Here is a 25,689-nt window from a genome sequence, read left to right as displayed (position 1 = left end):
GTGTAAAACTGTAGCACATACTTGATATTTATAGATGGAGGTGATTAATTTTTTTTATTAGAGTAGGACTCATGCTGAGATAATATTATACCAGAGATATAAGATTTCAAACATTAGTACTCCGTGACCATAGCGGTTGGGACACTTGCCTTATCCTGATTAGAATTACACATATCCTGCATCCGTCGAGACCCTTGTCCATTAATGAGAATATCTTCATATCTTTTAATCACGTCAGGGCTCAGAATTCCCGACTCCTTGGTATGATCGATTTCCCGGCACCTTGGTGGGCTATTTCTGATAGTGTTAGGAGTTGTGGTCTAGGAGACCACCTTGATGGGGCTCAGATCCGTAAAAGTATACCAAATTTAAGGGCATCACCGTCCAAACAAACGTGAAATTTTTTTGGTTAAATGAGATTTCAAATGTTATAATGTGGTACATTATATTGTAAGAAATAATAGTATAGAAATTGTTCAGATGGGAAAGATTGCGATAAATGTTAATTAATAAATTTTTTTAAAAGTGTAAATATATTTATTATTTTTGTAATTCAAGATATATGGGATTTGGCTACGTTCCCTTACAGGTAGCCAAATGATGTATAATTCTGAAATCATTACACGGACACCTTCCACAATGATATCCACAGAAAGCTTGGGTCATCTTAAAATCCGGTCTATGGTGAAATCGAGAAATTCGGGAAGCACCAACCAAGGGGATAGATTAGACCACTACGTATCCAGATGAGCCATACTCTCAGATGAGCTCGGGTAGTGTAAGTCCGAGCAATATAGTGAGATCCAGAGGTTAGGGCTTTACAGCCGTGATCATCTACCCGAGTGCTTTGGTACAAGTGTCACTCTCGGATCCATAGGTATGAGACACCATGATTCGATATTATCGGCATGTCTTTCAGGTGCATGACTAGATCATGATTGATATGTGATGTCAAATGTAGCAGTGTCAGATAAGCAGTGCATAAGAAACCATCTTTTCGTAAGTAGCAATCAAACAATGAAAATAAGGCCATAATTGACTTCTTTTTTTTTTTATAAATACAAGGTTTACTTGATATTAATGTATTCAGATTTTTCTTCACTAAAAGGCATACTCTCTTTATATACTTTCCTTTGCGTAAACACTTGACTGACTGGAACATCGGAGTGATCATGTTGGAAACTTTCTGACGCCTCACTAAGATTCTTTGCTCTTTGAAGTGTGTAGGTTCTCCTACTCAGATACTCTCCGCTTGAAATCCAGCATGCTCGAGAAAAAATCCATCCGACCCAGTATAATCTCCCACTAATTTCAACCCGATTTGCTACTTGGTTGATATCATTGGCGTCGTATGTGAGAAACTAGATCTAAGGCATAGATATTATTTCCACACTGAAAATCAACCCGAAGGGATGGATCCAAATGAGAGTCTTCGAACTCGCGGTGAACACGGCTGATGCTAAGCCGTAACTTCTCCATCATAGCTTTCTAGACATTATCTGCTATCTACTTGGTTAATTGTTCTCGGTTGATCATAATGATAAACATCAACAATAAGCGAGGGATAATATGATAAAATCAATTACCCGAAAACTTCTCTAGAGCAGTTTCTTATTTTATTCTTTTATTTATGTCCGGTTAATGTTGTCCACATGGGTAGTACATTTACTGATCATTCAGCACATGATACGTGTGTACAATTGATAAATCATGATCACTCACTCATTCAATCATGATGTGTTAATATGTGGTATTGATTCATCACTCAACACACATATCATGTGTTAAGTGGATGAAAACAATATTCATACAAAAATCATCAACCAAGCATTTTATTTATGTGCAAGTTTCCTCCTATAATTTCTTTTATGGACAAATACAATTTATTTTATATTTTAGTTGACATGCATCCGAGATGGCTAAAATGTCTAAAGCTTTTCCAGGGAAAACTAGGGATGACAATAAATTTGAGTTGGGGCGGGTTTAACCAAGCATTATATTTTGAAGGATGAGCATGGGGTGGATTTGATCGAATGCGAGACACACTCGTACCCGTTTGTACGGGTTAATTGTACGGGTTTAACCAAGCATTATATTTTGGAGGACGAGTATGGGGCGGATTTGATCGAATCCGAGACAAATTCGTACCCGTTTGTAGACCCACTATTCGGGTACGGGCCGGGTTGAATATTCTCCTAGGGAGAACGTGACGTGACGTCAAGGTGGGTGACGAAAGCAGATTTCCCGCGTTTGACGTAAGAAAGATAAACCGGTGAAGTCGACGAATTATTTTCACGAGAAAGAAAGAGTTTCATGCCAGATTATATTTCTTGTCAGATTTATTTATTTATCAAATTTATAAACTCGGTTTCCTGTTCGCTGCCTATTTATTTAGTCTCTATGTTTTCTTCTTGCAACAAAGTTGACAGAAATAGTAATTGCTTATTGGAAGCAGGATAAATTGTGGGTCAGATTCCTTTATCTTTTTCCGATCTTTATTCCTTCTTGAATCTTTTATCTTATTTTCGGAACCAGTTAAATCTTTTATCTGCTTAATTGGATATTTTATTTGGTTTCTTGGTGATTTAATTGAGGATTCAAATCGAAATATTTACCAGTGGAGGTGTAATTTGCTGGTTTCAGTTATTTCTCTTAATTCCATGGAAAAGGTTCAGGGATTCGTTTTTGTTTTTCTTTTATTTCTTCAAGTTATTAAAGTCGATTTTTTTTTTTTTTACAACTCGTTATGTAATGTTAGGCCTCAGATTCATTCCAAAGAAAAAATCGAGATCTTTTTTCAGCTGTTTCTCAAGTCTTATCGTTATATTAATCTTGAGATTCAATTCTTGAAACTCAGTCTTATTTAACAGGAAAGGGGATATGGAGTTGACTTTGGAGTCGGAGCCAAATACAAGCCATGATAATTTTTCTTAATGTTTATTTTATTAAAAAAAAAAAACTGCAACCCAAAAATTACGAGAATGAGTAAATAACCTAACCTCGGCCGCTGGGGAAATGGTATTCATATGTAATCAAGAAAATTAAATTATCGAAAGTAAGATATTGGTTTATGGTTTTGCAATCTGCACGCAACTCCATGCCCAAAATTAGTTTGTTGATAATTATGACAAATTAGAACATTTCGGGGAATCCGCCTGCCACTGGTTCGATGAGCATTTGCATCTTTTGTCGTTGGATGCATGTCTGAAGATTTAAAGGAATTAAAAGATGGTTTGGTGTCAATTTGTGGTGCCTGAATTGATAAGGATTAATATTTAAAATCATTCTAAAAGATGGCTCGTGTTTGTAGAATTTATCCACTGGGCATTTGGCTACATGAATCTGATACCATAGAATTAATTTCGCAAGACTCCCAACTAATTATTTTTTCAACCTGTTACTGATTTTAAAAAAAAGTAATTTATGCACTCCTGAACTGTTCAGGCACCGATCACTGTGGGGGGAACCAGAGGAATTTGTGAAAGATCCAGTGGTCGGTCCTGCATTCCCTTTCTTGGCGATCCTTGAATCTTTGGTGTCGAAGCAAGGCCACCCTTTCTGGTGAATCTTTCCACTTACTTCTTTACTACTAAGGAGTTGGTTCCATGGAAACAAAAGTCATCAGCGGTATCCAGTTCTCCAGCCTTCCAGCTAGCTATATCCGTCCGGAACATGAGAGGCCGAAATTGTCTGAAGTTATGGAATGCGAAAATGTTCCGGTCATTGACTTGGGATGTGAAGATAAAAGCTTAACCATCAAAAAAATAGGCCATGCTTGTCAAGAATATGGCTTCTTCCAGGTTCCTTAACGACATTTCCATGTTATCAAGGGGCAGATTAAAAAAAGTGGGTGAGGGATGGGGCGGACGGGGGGTGATTTGATCTATTTATGCGAGAAGCTTGAACTTTTAGAAAAGTTACAAATTTTCTTATGAGGGGGAGTGATAGCTAACCTCGCCCTACTGAATCTGCCCCTTGTTATCGTTTTTTTGGACCAGATTATATCTGTTACCAAGTGCGTGATTTCAAATACTATGGCAAAATGGCGAAATTTTTACGTATTATCCTCTTGTGAATGTGTGGTATTAGGTGATCAATCATGGAGTATCCATGGAAGCTGTGAATAGAGTCCTAGAGGTGGCTCATGAATTTTTTAGTTTACCAGTGGAAGAGAAGATGAAATTATACTCTGATGATCCTTCCAAAACAATGAGACTGTCTACAAGTTTTAATGTGAAAAAGGAGACAGTTCACAACTGGAGGGACTATCTCAGGCTTCACTGTTATCCCTTGGATAAATACGTCCCTGAGTGGCCTTCGCTTCCCTCTTCTTTCAAGTGAGAAAAATATTATCCCTCACTTCACTTTTGGTCTATATTTTATCACCTACATAACTTTCTCACGCATGGAACAGTCTGTAAAGAATTGCAGGGGAGAAACTATGAAATATATGTGTCGAACTATAGTTCGAAAAATGTTTATTTTTTGAGGAACTGAAGAAGAAATGAATATCAAGTTACTCCTTACGATAGAAAGAAAGTAGCTTACTTTCTTGTATAGATTTTAAAAGATTTTTAGGTTATTTATTTTGGTGACCATGTGTGATAACAATGCAAGGAAGGTAAACCAATCTTTTACATACTTGTAACTTGGCCGTCTACAACTGAGCAGCAATTCATTATGTTGTTTGATGGTAGAAAAACAATAAATTAACAAACTTTTTATTCTGGTAGGGATGTCGTAAGCAGTTATTGCAATGAGGTTCGACAACTTGGATTGAGGTTGCAGGAAGCTATATCAGAGAGCCTAGGTTTAGATAAAGACAATTTGAAGAACATATTAGGAGAACAAGGTCAACATATGGCCATTAATTATTATCCGGCCTGCCCAGAACCGGAGCTGACATATGGATTACCGGCCCATACAGATCCAAATGCTCTCACCATTCTCCTTCAAGATTTGCATGTTGCTGGGCTTCAAGTCCTTAAAAATGGGAAATGGTTGGCAATAAAACCCCACCCCCATGCTTTTGTCATCAACATTGGTGATCAACTTCAGGTAAACCTTGATTCGGAGTTATAGTTTTGGTAGATTATGAATATGAGAATACTCTTTTGAACAACTGAATTGTGCAATTGCAGGAGAGTAACAGTTGTGACTTATGTCATATGTGAAAAAATCCCAACATGATGCTTAGGCCACTATCTTATAATCTAAAACATTTGAATTACACATGCCGCGAGCTATAGTTTCTAATATAATAACGACCAGTGCTCGATCTTATATATATTTATAAAAAAAAAACTTATGAAATGCAAGATATTACAGTCATGTTGGTTAGATCGCTGCTGATGTTTTTTCTCCTCATGAATTATAATAAATGAAGACAAAATTGATACGATTTTTCCACATCACTAAAAATTGAATAGGAGCTAGTCACTTGCCACATGTTCAAATGGCAAATTTTACAAACCAAGACTCCATCGGATTCTTGGATTCTCAGTAGAAATGCAAAAGCCGTAATACTAAGGGTACCTTACCTTAGAGTAGTGGTAAGAATGAGTGAAAATGCAGACCTTGTAGTTATGTGATGGCTGTAAGTGAATTCAGTCGCCTATGTATCATAGCGGACTAAATATAAGACCGATATTGAAGTTTATAAATTGAATGGTTCTTATCATCAATCAATTCTTGAAGGCGCTGAGTAACGGAAAGTACAAAAGTGTTTGGCATCGCGCCGTGGTAAATGCAGCTGTACCAAGACTCTCCGTAGCCTCCTTCCTCTGTCCATGTGATAGTTCAACCATTAGTGCACCAAAATCTCTTACAAGCTCAGGGGAGCCAACTATTTATCGAGATTTCACATACACCGAGTATTACAAGAAATTCTGGAGCAGGAACTTGGATCAGGAACACTGTTTGGAGCTTTTCAAGAACTAGCTTCACCTTTCATTTCTTGGATTACGCCAAGAAGCCAACTTATTAGCTTGCCTTCGGACCCATCAGACTATGGATTGGGACGTTCGGCTTTGCTATGTTTTCGTTTGTTGAATAAGCAGCAGTTAGTTGCTTCCAGTGTTTGATCTCTCCACTATCTTATTTAAACGGTAGTGTCGCAAAAGTGTCAATCTATTTATGCTACATTAATGATTTGCTGTAAATTTAGTCTACATGAATCCTTGTTCCTCCCTTGTAATTTCAAAAGTTTGGATGTTGTCTACTTCACGACATCGTGATGCATTCACTGTTCTTTCTTGAATCTACATCTGGATTAAGGTCGGGTTTGCAACTGGTTAACGAAATTGAATATGAACTTTTTCTTTACAAATAACTAAGTTGCACATTTTATATACACGGGCTAGTGAGATTTTACATCGGGTGGTTCGATCCATTTGTAATCTTTGTGAAAATTTTCATATTCATCTCTTAAACAGATGGGACTAGAATATTGCCATTTAGAGATCAGATCGGGTGGTTCGATCCATCCTTTTCAATAAAAAAATATTTCATGTATAAAAATATATTTAGACTAAAGTCTGCATTTAAAAAATATTTGAACTTCTCTGCTAACTTTTATGGTTTACCTCTGGATTGTCAAGGTCTTTCTTTTCAATTAAGATATTCCAAGTTAGTTTGTTTGGGTCTTTCACTCGATTTTTGGAAGATCTTGTAAGATGTTTTACATTGACTGAATTAAATTTTTAAGAATTTTATATATGAATTTAGACAATCTTCCACATAAGCTAGTTTTTAGTAGAATTATATCCAATTCCATGATCTTAACAGATCTAATAAGAAAAGAAGATGAAAATTTCTATGAACTATATCTGCAATTTTGATCATCTTTGTTGCCAAATATCAATCTCATCTATTATTTATGTTTGCTTTTTTTACAATTTTAGTCATTTTCATTGACACAACACTGACATATAAGACAATAAATCATTACTCTTGATAAAAATGATTAAAATTATTATAAACTGAAAAATATAGGACAAACAAATATTTAACTAACGTAAACCGAAAGCAAACATAAATGAACAAAAAGTAGGTCTCGACGGACGGTCTCACGAATCTTTATCTGTGAGACGGGTTAACCCTACCGATATTCACAATAAAAAATAATACTCTGAGCATAAAAAGTAATATTTTTCATGGATAACCCAAATAAGAGATCTGTCTCACAAAATACGACCTGTGAGATCGTCTCACACAAGTTTTTGCCATGAAAACAAATTACAATGTATTTATATATATATATATATATATATATATATATATATATAAATACATGCGATTTATTATATTCTTATATATTTATTTTTGTTTATGTAAATTAATTAATTAATCAATTTTTGGTGACGCAATTCAGTGAACGTCACCCACCCTTATATTGTCGTCATTTGTCGACTTAGTCCATGAATGAACAGTTGTCCATTTATAACCATGTCTTATTTAACACAAACAAACAAAAAACAGCGGGATTTAGTCCAGCTGATGACGTTCACTCTAACTAAACAAAATTAAGATGGATTTATGCATCAATTACCAATGGGGAAAACCCAAATTTTTCATCTCTTGCACTTTATAACACATCTGACATCAATATCTTAAGTTTGAAACGTGATCTAAAACTTGACGACTAAAAAATTTAAGATATTTAATTGATAAGTTACATAAAATCAGTTTTCACCCCAAATAATACTAAATACATCAATAGTATTTGTGATGTGTGCCTCCCAAGTCAATAATATTTATTTACTGAGATTATTTGAAATCTAGAATGATTAATACATGAAAATTTTAGATTGGCTTATTAAATTGAGAGTGGGTCTTATGTGAGACCGTCGCACGAATCTTAATATGTGAGACGGGCCAATCCTACCGATATTCACAATAAAAAGTAATACTCTTAGCATAAAAAGTAATATTTTTTCATGGACGACCCAAATAAGAGATCTGTCTCACAAATACGACCTATGAGACCGTTTCGCACAAGTTTTTGCCTTAAATTGATTGGTAGATAGAATCTAATTCCAAATATAAAGCAAATATATAATTTTGTTTTGTTTGAAAAAAAAAGATTAATTAATTGTACGTATCATCAAGTGAACTATATTTCTTCTTATTATATAAAGAAAACAAATTATTTATTCATTTAATTAAATTCACACAATTGTTTTCCACGAAATATAATATAATATACTTTATTTAAATTAAGAAAACATCAGTATAATAAAAAAATCAGAATATCAATATAATAAAAATTAGTTTTTAATAATTATTGGTGAGATATTATTCAAATATGTTACGAGACTAAAAAATTGAAACAACATGTACATCTTAACCGATTTTATCAATAACTTTTTAACATAAAATTCAAACCCTATATATTTTCAAGTTGAGAAAAAGGAAGAACTATACAGTCATACAGAAAATGAACAAAAAGTACAAATCAAAGGATAAAAATATATACAATCTGAAGTAATTACATTATCTTGTCCAAGTAAAGAGATTTTTCTTTGATCAAATCCTCCCTCCAGACCCTTTTGTTTGCAGCAATAAATTCTTCAAATATCTTATTTAAATCCTCATGTTTAGAATATCCATTATCTTCACTATCCCCTTCATATCCACATTGACATGTATCATAATTCGAATATTCATCCATTTCTGCACCATGATCATAGATAGTTATAGATTTTCGACAATCACGCCGAGGATTATCATAGCCGATTTCGTCGTGTAGAGACGCGAAGGAAATCATAAGCTTGTTTTCCACCGTATAATATTTTTCTTGCTGAATTCTCTCGGCTTCATCTTCTGTATGCATATTCTTGTACTCCAAGAGTAGTAACGGAGGGCTAAATGCATCGCCCCTTTCGTCGACTATGTTACTTCCCTCCATCAATATGTTTTCATTAACCGGAAGATCACATGATGCTGAGATTATAGGATCAAGAAATGGGATCGATGAGATTTCAGAGATTATGAAACTTGAAAGCTCATCGAATGGCGAGGACGAATTGGAATGTTCTTTAATGGTGGGATTGTTGGTATGAAACATGAAGAAGATGATTGCGAGGAAGATCACAACGGTAGTAGGATTTGGTATCGTGAAATTTTGAGATTGATCTAGGCATAGAAATTTGAGGAAAAAGTTGATGGTTTTTAGGTAAAAGATTATGAGAAATGCCACTTTTGCTCCTTTGAATATATTCATCTAGGCTTCCTCCAAGTGTTGAGAATGATGAGACTCCTTTGAGTTTCTTTTGTAGTTGAAAAAAACGTTAAATGAGAAATATTTATTTATTTTAAAAAAAAAAATGTGGACCTATAATATATATGTTGCGCCTAATGGTTGGGGTCCACGAAAGGTGACTTTTGTCGACTAATTGCAGTTTGATAATTTTACAACTCGTGTAATTTGGAAGTTGATTTCTGTGATGGCAAAAGTGCAATTTTGGTAATCTAATCCTATCTATATCTATACATTTTTGAATTGTAGTAATTTTTTACGCCATAATGTTTATATGAGATTGTATATATTAGTATCACATCGACATCATTTCAACATTTTGCTAACGCTATATCTGAAAAAACAAACTAAAATTGAAGAAAAAATAACATATTAAAACTAAAATTGACAACATAAAATATCAAAATCGCCTACAAACAATTTTCCATCTTTATTAAATATAAAACCTATAATTGGTTCACCATGTGATCAACAAGTTGTTTCTAGACAAAAACTTCTATGACACGGTCTCACGGGTCATATTTTATGAGACAGATCTCTTATTTGGATTATCTATGAAAAATTATTACTTTTTAGGCTAAAAGTATTATTTTTTATTGTGAATATCGGTAAGGTTGACTCGTCTCACAGATAAAGATACGTGAGACCGTCTCACAAAAAACTTATTGTTGTTTCTAACCATTATGATATCATACATGTGACGTTCTTGTTTAATCAAAATCTTGATTCTCGATATTTCACAAAATTTATACTTATCTTTTTCAGTCAAAGATGTCAATATATACAAGAGCGAAGTCAGGATATTTGCTCTATCTGGATCAAGATTTTAAATTCTATATTAATATTTTTATTTTAAAACTATTTCACTCGGACATATAAAATTAATCCTAACCTGACACATATTTTTTTAAAAAACTCGGGCTCTTAGGTGGCCATGTATGTGGCTCCGCCACCGAATATATAACACACATATTTGACTTAAAAATAAAATATTAAATGAAATTGTCTCTACTTGATTTATATATACATAAAATATATATAAAAAATAATAATAACCTTAATTTTTTTTAATAAAAAAAGGAGTGGGTCTCATTTGAGACCGTCTCACGGATCTTAATCTGTGAGACGGGTCAACCCTACCCATTTTCACAATAAAAAGTAATACTATTAACATAAAAAGTAATATTTTTTCATGGAAGATCCAAGTCAGAGATCTGTCTCACAAATACGATCCATGAGACCGTCTCACACAAGTTTTTACCTAAAAAAAAGTACGTGAACATATAAAGAGATGAACGGTCAATTTTCATCACAACAATTATCAGCTTTCCCTAATTAGTTTACCTGTTCAACCAAGAATTAAAATATATAATATATGTGAATCTTGTTTGGATCTTCAATTTCATTGACTAAAACATTAAACAAACGAATCAAAACTTTACTATCTTTGTCCAAATCTCCAAACGGGCCGTTACTTGCGATACAAAGCCATCTACTTCACTGTAAAATAAATAATATTGTTACAATTGTCAAAACGATATATCCCTATCTAATTCTCTTCATATATTCTATTAATTTATTTAATTTTTTTAGAGTTTTTTTTACTATTTTATTTAAGTGCAATCGTTTCATCCATTACATCACCGGAGGAACGCCAGCATGCGACTAGTCAAGGGGGAATTTTAAATTGACAAAAACTTGTGTGAGATCATTTTACGGATCGTATTTTGTGAGACATATATCTTATTTGGGTCATCCATGAAAAAATATTAATTTTTATGCCAAGAGTATTATTTTTTTATTGTGAATATCTGTAAGGTTCACCCGTCTCACACATAAAGATTCAGTGCCGTCTCACAAGAAACATACTCTTTTAAATTTATGGACCATTTGCAATATTATTGAATTTCGGCCATTTGAAATTATATAATTTAAACAATAAGTTTTTCTTTTACACAACTTAGCTAATTTTTCAAATTATCAAAATTCATATAGATATACTTTCGATCACGAATTTTTATACGAGTAAGTCTTTTACGATCTCATAGATATTTATCTGTGAGTTGGATTGATTCGATCTATGTTTATAAAGAAAAGTAATATTTTGATATAAAAAATAATTTTTTTTCATGAATCGAATCAGATCGGAGATATGTTTCATAAAATTAATTTGTAAGATAGTCTCATGACAATGTTTGTGTTTATTATGTATATAACATATGTCCGTCGATTTTTAACTAGTTAAACTAGAGAAATTAAACGAAAACAAAAATCACACAAATTGTTGAAACATTCTAAACAAATTATAAGGAACGTTTATTATTATATAAACTGATTTAATCATGAATTTGGCGTCATCATGAAATTTTTCTGACAACAAAAACCTTAAAACACAATACAAACAAAGAACTACAATCCATGAAATGAGGACAACTGCCATATTAAATTTGTAATCTCAATTATGATTTTTTTTCTGATGTGACAAATATGCATTAGTCTGCGTAGTTACGATACGACATGATAATGATATGTGCAATATCACGACATTTTCAATGAAAAATTACGAAAATCATCAAAAATTGAAGATACATAACTAAGACTAAATTTGACGACAAAAATTTGAGTGAGACGGTCTCACCGGTCGTATATTGTGAGACGGATATCTTATTTAGGCCATGCATGAAAAAATATTACTTTTTATTCTAAGAGTATTACTTTTTATTGTGAATATCGGTAAGAATGACCCGTCTCACAGATAAAGATTCGCGAGACCGTCTCACAAGAGACATATTCAAAGTTGACAACATAGATAACCAAAATCGAAACATAAATTATAGTTTTCTCTCGCAAATTGAATAGATATTCTTGATATACCACCAAATGTCAGAATTATATTGATTAAACTAGGCAGTCATAACCTAATGATCAAAATAGTGTATCAGATCCAAAAATAAAATTAGAGAAGTCCTCAAGATTTGTGTGATACACATGAAACAGTAGAGCCATAAACCAAATGACATCACCGGAATAACACAAAAAGGTGAATCAAATAGGAAAATGACTAACTATGCACATAAAACCTTACTGATGACTACTGCTAGAATGTGATTCAGGGACAATAAATCCAGCTCTTTGATCCTCATATGTCGACTTTTTGAGTACCACTGGCCGGTAGGCTAAAAGGTGTCACAGTGGTTTGCATTGCCGTAGACACCGTTGGAGGAGTTGTTGGCATTGGAATTGGCATTGTCTTGGGAGTTTGGTTTTCATTCCTAGAAGAGAGGATCTTTCTTGGGGTTTCCGCCGGAGTTTCGCAAACACTATGTGTGTCCTGGTACTCCAAAATTTTCAGATTTAAAGAAGCGCTATTCGATGAATATGAAGATAGGGGAAAGAGGGGCTTCCTCAGAGGCGACATTTGTAGGTGCTGTGTGTTGGATGCATTGCTAGATTGCGGTTCTACAGGACCATTAGATATGTTTTTCTTGCCTGTGACAACAATTCATGGCAGATGATTTATATACAGTTTCAAACTTAAATTAGACAAAATTGGAGCTGTGATATAAGAGCTTAATAATAAGCAAAAGTCACTTGGAGCATTTGAAGCTACACAAGATATAGCTGATGCGTAAGATGCAGCTCAAATATTTTGAATTGTACAGCAATCCAAGCCATATTTCAGTTGATATACTACATAGGTAGCCATATAGAATGATAGGGGTAACTGTTGCTGCTCAGTATCCTTCCAACTACAAACGGATCTGATGTAAAACATTTCAGACTGAAAAGTTTTATGATGTTTTTACCAGAAGAATGAACCATAAGTCCACTGTGGTGATGGCCTCGAGAACCCTGCTGCTTAACATGGTTATTCTTTGAAAATGAATGAGCACCAACTTTCTCCACAAGCATATTTTGCAACATTGCCCCTCCCAAGGAAAACCTCTTACCAGCCACACCTCCAGTTGATGGTCTAGAATTCTTGTTCACGTTTTTGATGGACTATGTTTTGACCCAAAAATTGCTTCTTGCTCTGTTATCAATTGTCCCTGAAGTTTCTTTTGATCCTAATGTGACAAAAAAAGTAGGAAATTTCATATTTTAGCATATACATGCGGTAAAATCCCACATAGATATGGGATTCATGTCAAATGTCAAGTGTATACCCTCTGCCTTTGACGCTCTTGTTCTTTCAAGTGCTTTATGTCACAGTACTGTTCAATAATGGACATAAGACCAACCTAAACAAAAGAAATAACAAGAAACTATGGATTACAACATAACACAATGTCAAAACTCTGTTCCTCTTTCCATCATATAAGACACTGGTGCTTACCCCGTCGTATAAGAACTCGGTTCCTCTTTCTATCTCCCAGGCTTTTGCTTTTAATTTCAGCGTCTCCACCATTCCTGAAGATAGCACAGTTAAAAAAAAACTATTGAGATTTTTTTTATCATTTGAACCACTGAAACATCATTTATAACTTGATGCTGACCTATAAGCATGCAGCATAATTAGTAAGCACTCGTTCTCTCACAAAACCTTCAATTAAACACATTTTTTCCACCTACATTACTTGCTAAGCTGGAAAGTAAACCACGTACCTGAAATTTTATTGACCAGTGTCCGAGCTTTTTCAGCACGCTTTAGCACAAGATGTGTACCTCTCCCAGCATTATATCGATTTTCATCCTATGTATGAAATACAATTGAAATGAAAACAATACAAATAGTGTAAGTATCGAACTAACATTCAGACATAAAAGATGCATTATCACCGACCCTATTATATTCCTCCAACCAGCATTCCTCATCACAAGCATCCAACCATTTTTTAACCTTTTCGAGGATCTCTTTTCTACTGAAAGCTTCCTCTTTGGCGTTAGAAATCTGAACCTCCAGTTGTTCTAAAAGATATAATGGAGTGATTGCGTCTGCAAAGATGGTAAAAACTCAGACAGTTACTAGTAATATTTTGTGACGGTACCAGTTCTCTGTGAAAATGGCCGGACCTAGGAAGCTCGGAACGAGATGAGGCAAAAGTGGGAGGAGCAGATATTTGAAAAATAACGCAAAATTTAATTTTTTTATCATTTGGGTTGTGGGGAGGGGGAAACTTCAGGATAACCTCCTACACTAGTGGGTTGACACCTCCCTTTCCAGACAAAAACATGCCTCCATTATAATGTAAAAGAAGAGTAGAAGAAGCACCTGACTCTATAGCTTCCACTGAAAGATCTGTTGTGTGTTGTACTGCAACAGCCATGTGTGCTCCTCTACATATTTCCTCTAAAACCACTCTTTTTTCGAAAGGCACCTCCTTCATTTTACTTAATTTAATTTCTTCCAACCTCGTTACTTCTGCCTCAGCCTGAACACAAGAATTATTGCAAATGTATTATAAAATTATCATTGATCGAGCGAGCACACATGTAAGGAGAAAAGGCAGCAAAATACATTGTTGATGAACTCCAAAGATAGAGTGTTGGACTCTGTTATTTCATCTTCTGAGGCAGCAATAGTACGTATCACATTTTGGAATTTTTGTTGCTCCTCAATTGGTGTGTCCATCAGATTCCAGAGCTCTACCATGGTCATCGCAAGATTTTGCAACTGAAAAAGGATCAAAATAAGAGAAAGTAGATAAATGACATGAAGAAAGTTCATTAGAAAATGGTATACCTTTTGCATGCGCTGCAACTTGACATCCTTGACCCTATGTATTGTGGCAGACAATCTCTCGACCGTATCCACACTTATGCTTTTCTTGCCACTGGAATCCTCCAAAGTTGGATGAATATCTCGAATTGTTAATTTGTAGTCCATATCAAGCACCAAGCAAAGAGAGTTTAAAACATTCAAATGGCCGAGCACGTGTTTTAGGCGTTCATTCTGTGCGTATCAAAAAAATCTAAGCTCATATATGTTCGGAAGTGGTAAAATATCAAACAAGACGATACTCGCATTTATTAGAACATAGAAACCAAGCTTTCAATTTTTGTTTATGCTACTTGATTGACCAAAAACCAAAAGAAAAATCTTCGTACTTCAAATTTAAACCTAAGTTCTTTTGTATAATTTTGAAGTAGAATAGTTCTGGCACATTCATGGTAGCTGTACTGCCATTTTTACTTTTATTTTTTTGGCGAAATCAATATCAATATAAGAGAAATAAGTAGAAGTGAGTAAACACAAGAAAACGGACCTTCTCTTTCTGCAGCAAACATAACTGATTTTGTAAATCATCTAAGCTTTTCAGTGATAAATCACCTTCATCGATGATCACTTTTGTCCTCCATGGATCCAGAAAGCTCCTTGGATATTATATTTATCTGTTTCGAAACCTCGGCAAATTGACCCTTCCTCTCGTTTCTTTTCTTTTTAATATCTTCAAGTTGAGGCATTATGTCTTGAAGCTTTTTTTTCAAACTCCCAGAACTCTAGTTAAAAACATAAAACATGGTATTGTTTATGAATCACATGGTGTCATATATTATCATGCACCGTGCCAAACATGTTATTATCATATGATTCACACGACGTCATTACATATCGTGTTAAAGTGGTACCGTCTATAGTTATCAGAACTCCCGGAAGTCTTTGTCTTACCTTCGTTATATGAACCAATTGATCTCCCAATGCAGCACAAATGTCAACAAGTTGTGCTTCCGATTCCGCGAGTGATTGTCTCATCTGAGCTCGACAATGGCTTGCCTGATCCACTTTCCTTCGATATGCCTCCAAACACTCTTGTTCAAGTTCAAAAAGCATTTGGTCCCTTTCGCTATCAGGCTCTCCAATTTCATCCCATATTTTCTGATTCCACAAAACAATTCTTTCATATACGAAGACTTTATGTTCGCCTCGGCAAACTTTTTGAATTCACAATAGAACCAAGAGAAATAGAAAAAACACAGAGATAGTCTGAAATCACCTGCAGGTCAGATAAAAGGGAACCACAAGTTGTTTCCATTTGTAAAGGCTGATGCATGGGGTGGTTATTCTTGCAAAGACAACTGCACCAAATGTGATACACAGAAGAAAAGCACCATGAATATAAGAAATAGATAATTGGGGTAACAACATGCGTAAAAATGTGACCCATAATTTTCATTAAGTTTTGAACCAAGAATACCAAAAAACACCAAAGTACTAGAAAGATTACAAATGTTACCACTGAGCAGTAGATCATCTAACTTCCATAATAGAAAGAACAAGTTTGAAACACAGAAAGATCAATCAAATCAAGAATTATCTAAATTTAAGTACCAATCCAACCGTTTCACATTTATATGGCAAACACAGTTGTAAATTTTCAACTCATTTCTCCTGTTACATCGAATTAAACTTTGTGAATTGAAAGTCGGAAATAATAACAGATATCCATTCTGAAAAAAGGGTGAACCCCACTCCCGAGGGCCCCACACAGAGCCGTCCCAAGTTCCAGCGTGAAGGGAAGTAAATCAGGGTTATACACCGACAGCAAGTATCCAGAGGAGAGGTTGACAAGAGAAATTCTCCATAAAAGGATAGACGAGACTCGATACCTCACCAACATGGATTCACTCCAAACCCTTACCACACGATCTATGTCCCTGAGGGCAACAGATATCCATTCTGGCTCTGCTATGGTAGCATCACTAAACCAATTCATTAATTTCATTCAGAAGTCAGAAGTATAACGTAAATCCTCAACCTGACGCGACAGAGAATGAAGCAAATTAGCACCAAAGAACCAATCTTCATTCATATACCAACTTTTAAGCAACATAGAAGATTTCTGGCAATCTCAAAGAATCAAGAAATCGGCGCCAAAAAATTATTTCTTTTTCATCTACCAAATTTTTAACAGCATGCAATATTTACTCGCACTCGCAGACAAACTCGTATGCACAATAACCCACTCGATTTTATCAATCTCATTCAAACATAGCATCAATATAATTTTCACCCCTTGGTTCAGAAAGCGATAATGAAACGCTCAAACAATGCAAAGACTTTTCAAACCGGAAACTTCCTATGCGTACTCTGTGAACAGTGAAAGAGCAAACAAAAAAAAAACACAATGCCACTTCATGATCATCACCCCTTTTCTTCCGAGAAACACAAAAACTGAGCAGATATTATTTAAAACCGAACCTTAACTTCAAGAAGTATGATCACTGTCGCTGGAAGCTAAAATGTTACGGGTTTTCGAGTGTGGAGCTTGTCAAGAAAGACTGAAACGTCAAGACCCCTTAAAAGGAAAGTTGGCGTAACGCATTCTTTGATCTTGGAAAGCATTATATACCAGCAGGTCATTGATTAAGAAATGATATCTTTTGGGTTTGATTTTTCGAAATTCAAAAAAGATTTTCTTTCCTCCGTCTTCACTCTCCCATTTCTATATATTTGCTATTACAATTACTATTACTATTGTTTTGGTAAATTTAATGATTTTTTTTGTTATTTGAATAAAAAATCACTGGTTATCTCTCTCTTTTTTAATCATATCAATTTTAAAAATTTAATTATGTCCGTCGTTAAATCTTAAAGCGACTCTTTCACAACGCCAAATAAATTTTTTTCCAGTTAAAATTACAGATGAATACAAGATGCACACAAAACGTAGTTTGACAAGATCGGGAAAGCTCTGCACAATACATTTATTTCCTACTGTAATTTAAAGTTGTAAATTCATTTCGAACATGGAGGCCTAAATCTAACTCCTGGAAAGTGTCTCGCAACATATTCCCGAGCAAGTGAATGTAGTTCGTCGCTCTCATCCTCGTCGATGAAATCCTCTTCTTGATCGTGGAAACTAACCATCTCCATCGACGTTTGAACAAGTTTCGACGAGGAATGAAAGTTGGAGGACGAAAGACTGGGAAGCAGCAAGGAGAAACGTTGAAGGGTTGATATACGAGCTTGGATGTATGCCAACTCTGCCTGTAAATTTACCACCTGCATATGCATATTCAAAATAATTAACAAGAGCTTAATTTCATAAGTTCGAAATGTTGGATTAAAGTACGGGCTTTCAGGCATATGAACTTTCTACGTGAATGAATGGAAATTTGGAAATATGGGTTTGTCACACATTGGTAAAAATAAAATGGTATAAATAAGTTTATATTGTATTACACTTTATGGAGATGTAACAATAATTGGTCAAGAGGCTCTCTCGCGCACACAGACGCAGGTGTGTGCAAATCATGGGCCCGATTTGTAGTGGAAAAAGGCTTGACTTGTGTGCAAGCGTACGAACGCGACCTGTGTTCATCGAGTGCAATTATTGGGAGGGATTTGAGTTGCACCATTTCCATAAGCTATAGCTTTTGGTAATGCGACAAACGCTCGGTCTTAAATTAGTATCAGAGCCAATGTCACGGGTTCGATTCCCATTGATTGCAAATAGTGCAATTATTGGGATGAAGATTGTTGGGTGCAATAATTGTCCTTGCTTGGTAGAGCGATCGAACCGTGGTGCTTAAGCTGTTGTGCGGTTTAAAAGATTTAAGTTGCACCATTACCAAAAACCATAGTTTTTGATAAAGCGGTAAGCCTTCGGTCCTACAGCTTGGATTATCGAAGACTTCAAAATCAGTTAAACCATTGGATTCAATGGGAACAACCTTTTTTATAGGTCAAACAATTTCATGTCTATTTGAAATAAACTCATACTTAAGATTTGAAATTAACGCTTTCGATTATAATTTATCAAATCTTAAATCTGTGCATTACTAATTTATAGATTAGAATATATTTCAAATGACATCATTGTTGCTCCAAGATTCACTGATACTGACCAACTGAGCTAAGCCCATGCGGACAAATGACATCATTGTTGAATGAATTTGAAATAGATATCAATTCATGAAATAATATATAAAAATGTAATAGGTGAACTTAAAGTTTATGATCTTATTTTTAAATAATAAAAATACAATTGAAATCAATAAATTTGAAATTCATCACTTCAAACGATATCTCAAACACATTTAAAAATATTATTTTTCAAAAACAAAAAGATCATTCCTCGATATTTTTCATTTTTATACAAAAATTTTGTATCAATCATTCAAATTGTGATGATATTTGTGGATAATGAGATGATTAATTGGATCAGCCTAAAATTGTATTAAAACAAACTATTGAATTGGTCAATGCATAAATTAATGCTCATGAATGAGGGTTAGGTGTCCATAGCGGTCTTGTTTATGTTACTAACATAGAAAGTATATTTATCTATTCAATACATGAAACATGTACTTAGGCTCCGTTTGGTACGTTTGATAGGGTAAATAAATGATTAATAAGTAGAGTGATTAAAAAATGAGATATATGGATTAATAGTATGGTGGGATAAATAACGGTGTTTGGTATGATTTTAAAATGATGAATTAATTTTGTAAATTTTATTGTAATGACCAAAATGCTCCAAATTCTAATTAAATATATATTTTTAAAATAAATTGATAGATAATTAAAAATTTATAATTATAATTTTCATTTATTAAAATTAATTTAAATATATTTATTACAAATAAATTTGTAAATATGTATTTACTTTAATAATTAAAATAACAATAATATTTTGAATGTTAATATTAAATAAAGTTTATAATATTTACAATATGTTTTTTAAAATAATTATAAATATTATTAAAATAATTTGATAGATAATTAAATATTTATAATTATATTTTACTTTTATTAAATTAATTTAAATATATTTATTAGAAATATATTTATAAATATACATTTAATTAATAATTAAAATAATAATAATATTTTAAAATTAATTTTATTGTTAAATAAATTTTAGTGATAATTACAATATTATTGTTTTTTTGTAAAATAATGAAAAATAATAAAAATATATGAAATTAATTTATAAAAATATAATAAAAATTTAAATATTATTTTAATTATTAAATGTTCACTAATTTTAATTTTCATATTATATTGAAGAAGACAATTCAAGGACATTATGGTCAATATACAAATTTATCATGATCACTATTCAAGAATTATACATTATCACACTTTGAGGATGAATATTTAATCACACAAATAACATGATTAGTGAGGACTTTCAATCATAATCAAAGGTTTGAAGACTAAATAAAAAATGAACCAAACACAAAATAAGGAATGATTATTTAATAATCATTCCCTCAGCATGACTACCAAACATAGTCTTAGGTTATGTTTGGTATGAGTGATAAGCAAAGGATAGATTGTTAAACCCATGTTTGTCTCATTTTTATGGGTCCAATTAATCAAGAAAAACATGATTAAAAAAACTTATTTAGGTGAAAAGACATCACACTGTTTTGGGAGGATTGAGAAACCAATTCTTAAAATATTAAATAAATTATCTTTTTACCGACAAAAAATCTCATTTTTTATATTTGCACACACATCACATAAATAATTTCATGATGAAACTAAATAAAATTAAAAAAATAGAGAAAAAAATGTCACGCCCCGAGACCCGGGGTTAGTCGACACCGGCGTTATTCAACAATCACATAATTGCTAAACAACAAGCCTCGTAGTACAGTATAAACCAAAACCAGTTTATATATCATAAAACCATAAAAATGGAATCGTCTTTACAACAGTAACTCTGAAAATGATAAAAATATGCGGAAGCGTTTATAACTTGAATTAAAAACTCACTAGAACCTATTCTTAATTAAAATTCTTCATTCGATTCTTCTTTCTCTATTTATTCTTCTGATTTATCTTGGGAGGATAGAGTAAGGGGTGAGTATTTTGGTAAATACTCAGCAAGTGGGGGCCGTTCGAGCACAATATAACAACATGCATAATTTCGAAAATCACACGACTTGCACTTGCATAACATCATTCATATCACATGTGTAACATTTACCAGCACTGAGATTCCTCAACTTTCTATGGTTTACTGATATCAGTCCTTAATTTTTACTCCTCTGAGGGAGCGAGACCGTATAGCGGTTATATCCCCCACCGCGTAAGGGTACGTCCTGGTGGAGATTCCCACCCATATCCAATCGAGTCCTTACAGTGCTCAAAATCGTATGACAAACAACACAAGAAATGAGTAGGAGAAGAATGTACTCGACCGTATTTTCAAAAACGCATAAGATAATATGCATAACGAGATTTAATATTTAAAACAAGTCCACTTACCTTAGACTGGAAGAAAACATGAAGAATTCGGAAACCATAGAAGAATTATGCTTCGAAAACGCAACAGCACATCTATCGAAAAATCAGCCATCTTGTAAAATTCAGTGCGGCTTACTGCACCGTCGGATCGGACTCAAAATTTTACAGTACGTTCACAAGTATGTTAAATAAATTATGAACGATGAAGATCGGGTTTGGACGTCGTTTAGGCCTGTTCATACAGAAAAAGCGCATGTATGCTGAATTCCCGTCTAAAATCTGAGCAGTTTTATTTCAAAGGCTATAAACGAAAAACTAACCGTTGAATTTTGCTGAAATTTGGATATATTATGCGAAACATATGGAAGAACATTCTGAACGGTAGAGATCGGATTCCGAGCCCTCGAGCGAGAGAAACGAATTTTTGAACTTGGATAGAACTTTGATGACTCGTGCAGAATTTTGGAGAGAAACTTCAAAAATTGGAGAAGAAATTTCGAAAATTGGAGAGGAAATTCTGAATGAGAGGTCCATCATATTTATAGGGGTGAGGATAAAATCCTACCATAAGTCGATTGATATTCTTTCCAAAATTTGGAGATAATTATTCCATAATTATCGAGATGCTGCTTCCATACATATTGATATGCTTCCTTGTTGAGAAAATCTACCTTGTATGTAATATCTCTTTCCAAATTTGATTGATATCCAGCATTATTTATCGTGTATCTTACACTGGATTTTGAATTCCATGTATTATTTATATTTTCGAATTTATTATAACTCGAAAATAAATTCTTATACATGTCTATATTTACGGTCCCAAAAATTTGGGTTTTCACAAAAAATAATTAGAAATCCACATATCATCCTCTGCGCTTAAAAAATGGAGAAAAAATGAGATAAAAGGCAAAATCATATTAATTTTTATTAAAAAATAAATTATCAGATAAATACATAATCTATACTTTAAAATTTTATAAAATATTTATTTATTAATAGATGAACACATGATTTTGAAAACGTTGATACAAATATCATTTTATATACCAAATTGTCATTAATGTTAGTTTAGGCTATTTTTGTCTCAACAACAAAAATGTAAAATTTATCATTCTCAGTTGAAATTTTACCAAACAAAGCATTCTTCATCACTACACATTATATATCCCTACATTAAGTTTTTTCATCAATCCAATTAATTATCATATCCTACACACCAAACAAAGCCTTAGTGTATAAATAATGAACACTCATTAAACTATGAACGAATTATTATACTTAATGATAGTATTTATATGAATAACATCTGCTTTTTGGTGCACAGAAATCAAGGTCTGCAAAACAATTCCACACACACGTGGGCTGTCCACTCAGTCCCAATCTGCCCGGGTATTAGTGCTAATATTGACAAAAGCACGATTCAAACAAATTTTTTACGACACCGTGGGAGGATTTAAGATCTTGACTTTACACAAAATTAAAAGGAAAAAAAAACAAAATTCTATCAATAAAAGATTTTAATAAATAAATAATTTAGATATATTGTACATTGTAATTTAATCAAAAGAGAATAAGGTGAGTGAAAAGATTTAACTGATAGGGCACATGTCATTCGTAGAAGGAAAAATGGTTATTTAAAAAGGAAAAAAAAAGAAATTTAGGATAAGAAGAATTTGAACCTGGGTGTAAAGGTGTCAAACAGGCCGGCAAGGTTGGTCGACTCCACGATTTGGGTCTCGTCATTTTTATTTTTATATTTGACAGACTAGGGCAGGCCGACCCGCATTTTGGCTGGTTGAGAATTTTCCGACCCAACATGTATATTTGGCAGCAGTCAGAGATTGGGTTGTGCCGCAGAATGCATCAGAGATCCGTAGTTTTCTTGGACTAGCAGGATATTATCAGAAGTTCATTAGGGGATTCTCCTCTATTGCCGTTCCACTCACATATTGACCAAGAAGAATGCTAAATTTGTGTGGAGCGAGGAGTGTCAGAAGAGCTTCGATACTTTGAAGCAAGCTCTTATCTCAGCACCAGTTTTGGCCATGCCGTCAGGGCCCGGAGATTTTGTATTGTATATCGATGCTTCGAAGCTTAGCTTAGGTGCAGTTTTGATGCAGCATTGGAGGTGATAGCATATGCTTCTCGACAGCTGAAAACCCATGAGAAGAACTACCCTACCCATGATCTAGAGTTGGCCGCAGTAGTTTTTGCCTTGAAGATTTGGAGGCATTATTTGTATGGAGAGAAGTGCCAGATCTTTACCGACCACAAGAGCCTCAAGTACTTCTTTACGCAGAAAGAGCTGAATATGCGTCAGAGGCGTTGGTTGGAGCTTGTGAAGGATTACGAATGTGACATTAGCTACCACCCGGGTAAAGCTAATGTAGTTGCAGATGCATTGAGCAGAAAAGTCGCATGGATGGCTCATTTGACGATTCAGAGACCTTTTCAGCTTGAGATGCAGATGTTTGATCTAGAGTAATATCCTCAAGGTAGAGTTCCCTGTCTATCTACCTTGATGATTCAGTCTTTTCTTATTGACCATATTCGCAGCGGTCAGCCAGCAGATGAGCAGTTGGCACAGTGGAAGCAGAGAGATGAGGCCAAGGGCATTGTTTTATATACAGTCAGTGACGGTATTGTGAGATACCGATGTGGGTTCCTAGCAGTGATACTATCCGAGAAGATATTTTATCAGAGGCCCACATGTCGCCGTACTCCATTCATCCAAGGGAGTACGAAGATGTACAGAGATCTGGGTTATTGTATTGGTGGCCCGGGATGAAGAAGGACATCAGACGTTTTGTATCCGAGTGTCTGACTTGTCAGTTAGTGAAGGCGGAGCATCAGATACCAGCAAGTTTACTCAAGCCTCTTCCTATTCCCGAGTGGAAGTGGGAGAATGTTACCATGAACTTCGTGATCGGTTTGCCAAAGTCAGTCAGAGGATCAAATGCCATCTGGGTGATTGTAGATCGTAATAAACATATGATGGGCTGACCGACCTGTAAGGGGAAAATTTTCATCACCGTAAGCATCCAAGTGGCATTCTCGACCTCATGCGAATTTGATTTCACATAGCGATGGTTAAAAGTACTGCCATTATGCATGTCAACTTTGTGATCATCTTTCAAGTGATTCACAGGAAATGGAATATCACAAATCCTCCAAAGATAAAGTGGGAAAAATAAGTTTACATTTTTATTCACCTATTTGTTTTGCAGCATGTTGCCTTAAAATGATGTCCAGCACTGTTAAAGCTTCCTGCGAGCTTTCAGACTCCTGGCCACGCAAGGCATTTGCAATTGCCTGGATTGGAATTTTAGCAGCAAAAGTTATTTCGACTTTCATTGTTTTAATTTCCTATCAATAGCCATGGCAATTTTATTAATTGGAGGGAGTGCGGCCCCTACCACCTAAAATTGCCCTGGCTATATGCTAGTATAATGCTCATCCACAATGCAAGGATAAATGAACTATAAAGATACGCACGACAAGTAAAGTACATATCCTAATGTGAGATAGGGAAAATTTTAGCTCTTAGGCTATGTCCAAAGAGCTAAAAAGACTAATAACATCTTTGGACAGATGTGTCACTTCTGGAGTAGGGATGACCTGCAAAACAAATAGGTGAACAAAAATGAACATGAATATATGCTATGATATGACATGGTTTAAAGTTTCATTGTTGTCACGACTTGATATCTACTTCCTTTCGACGCATATTGATACGTACAAGTGCCAACTTATTGAGTTTTATAAACTCACGTAGCTCATGTATTACAGGATCAGGTAGTGAAGATGCGTAGGATGCCGGTTCGCCAATGGATGGTTATGAAGTGCCTCACCTCGACGAGAACCGGGACTTATTATTGTATAGCTTCCGCATATGTATTATAATTAGCGAAATGTTAGGGTTTGAAACAAGTTCCATCTTATGTTTATGATGATACATAGTATGCATGTATATAAAAATATGGACAATATGGTGCATGGTTGTGTATGAAAAAATAGTTGATATTGTTGTATATATGGTATTTATTTTTAAGTATTTAGGGTTAGCTAAGCACTCAATATGATGTAAATGGAATATCACATATCCTCCAAACAATTAAATTGTATTTATATGCTTTCAGCGTTGAATAAAATATTATCAAATTTTCCAGTATAAACAAATATTCAGAGATCGCGAGGTTCTCTTTGTCGAGCCTCACCCTTATTCATACAATTGGTCGGCAAGAAAGAAAGTCTAATAAACCAACGTGGAATCTAGGATTCCATG

General features: G+C 34.2%; 1 protein-coding gene and 1 pseudogene across 1 annotated transcript; one reads left to right on the top strand and one right to left on the bottom strand.

Moving 5' to 3' along the window:
- The first annotated feature begins 3,565 nt into the window (after window positions 1-3,565).
- LOC140813898 (protein DOWNY MILDEW RESISTANCE 6-like) lies at window positions 3,566-6,244 on the top strand. Its single transcript, XM_073172696.1, has 4 exons — window positions 3,566-3,800; window positions 4,090-4,337; window positions 4,734-5,058; window positions 5,698-6,244. Exons 1-4 carry the CDS (start codon window positions 3,606-3,608, stop codon window positions 5,938-5,940), a joined length of 1,011 nt encoding a protein of 336 aa, XP_073028797.1. The 5' UTR covers window positions 3,566-3,605; the 3' UTR covers window positions 5,941-6,244.
- Window positions 6,245-12,309: 6,065 nt separating this feature from the next.
- On the bottom strand, window positions 12,310-16,422 carry LOC140814684 (65-kDa microtubule-associated protein 3-like; annotated as a pseudogene).
- Between the last annotated feature and the right edge of the window lie 9,267 nt (window positions 16,423-25,689).

This window comes from Primulina eburnea, chromosome 15 (genome assembly GCF_022965805.1).
Source record: "Primulina eburnea isolate SZY01 chromosome 15, ASM2296580v1, whole genome shotgun sequence".
Taxonomy (NCBI): Eukaryota; Viridiplantae; Streptophyta; class Magnoliopsida; order Lamiales; family Gesneriaceae; genus Primulina; species Primulina eburnea.
This window is presented reverse-complemented; position numbering and strand designations above follow the sequence as displayed.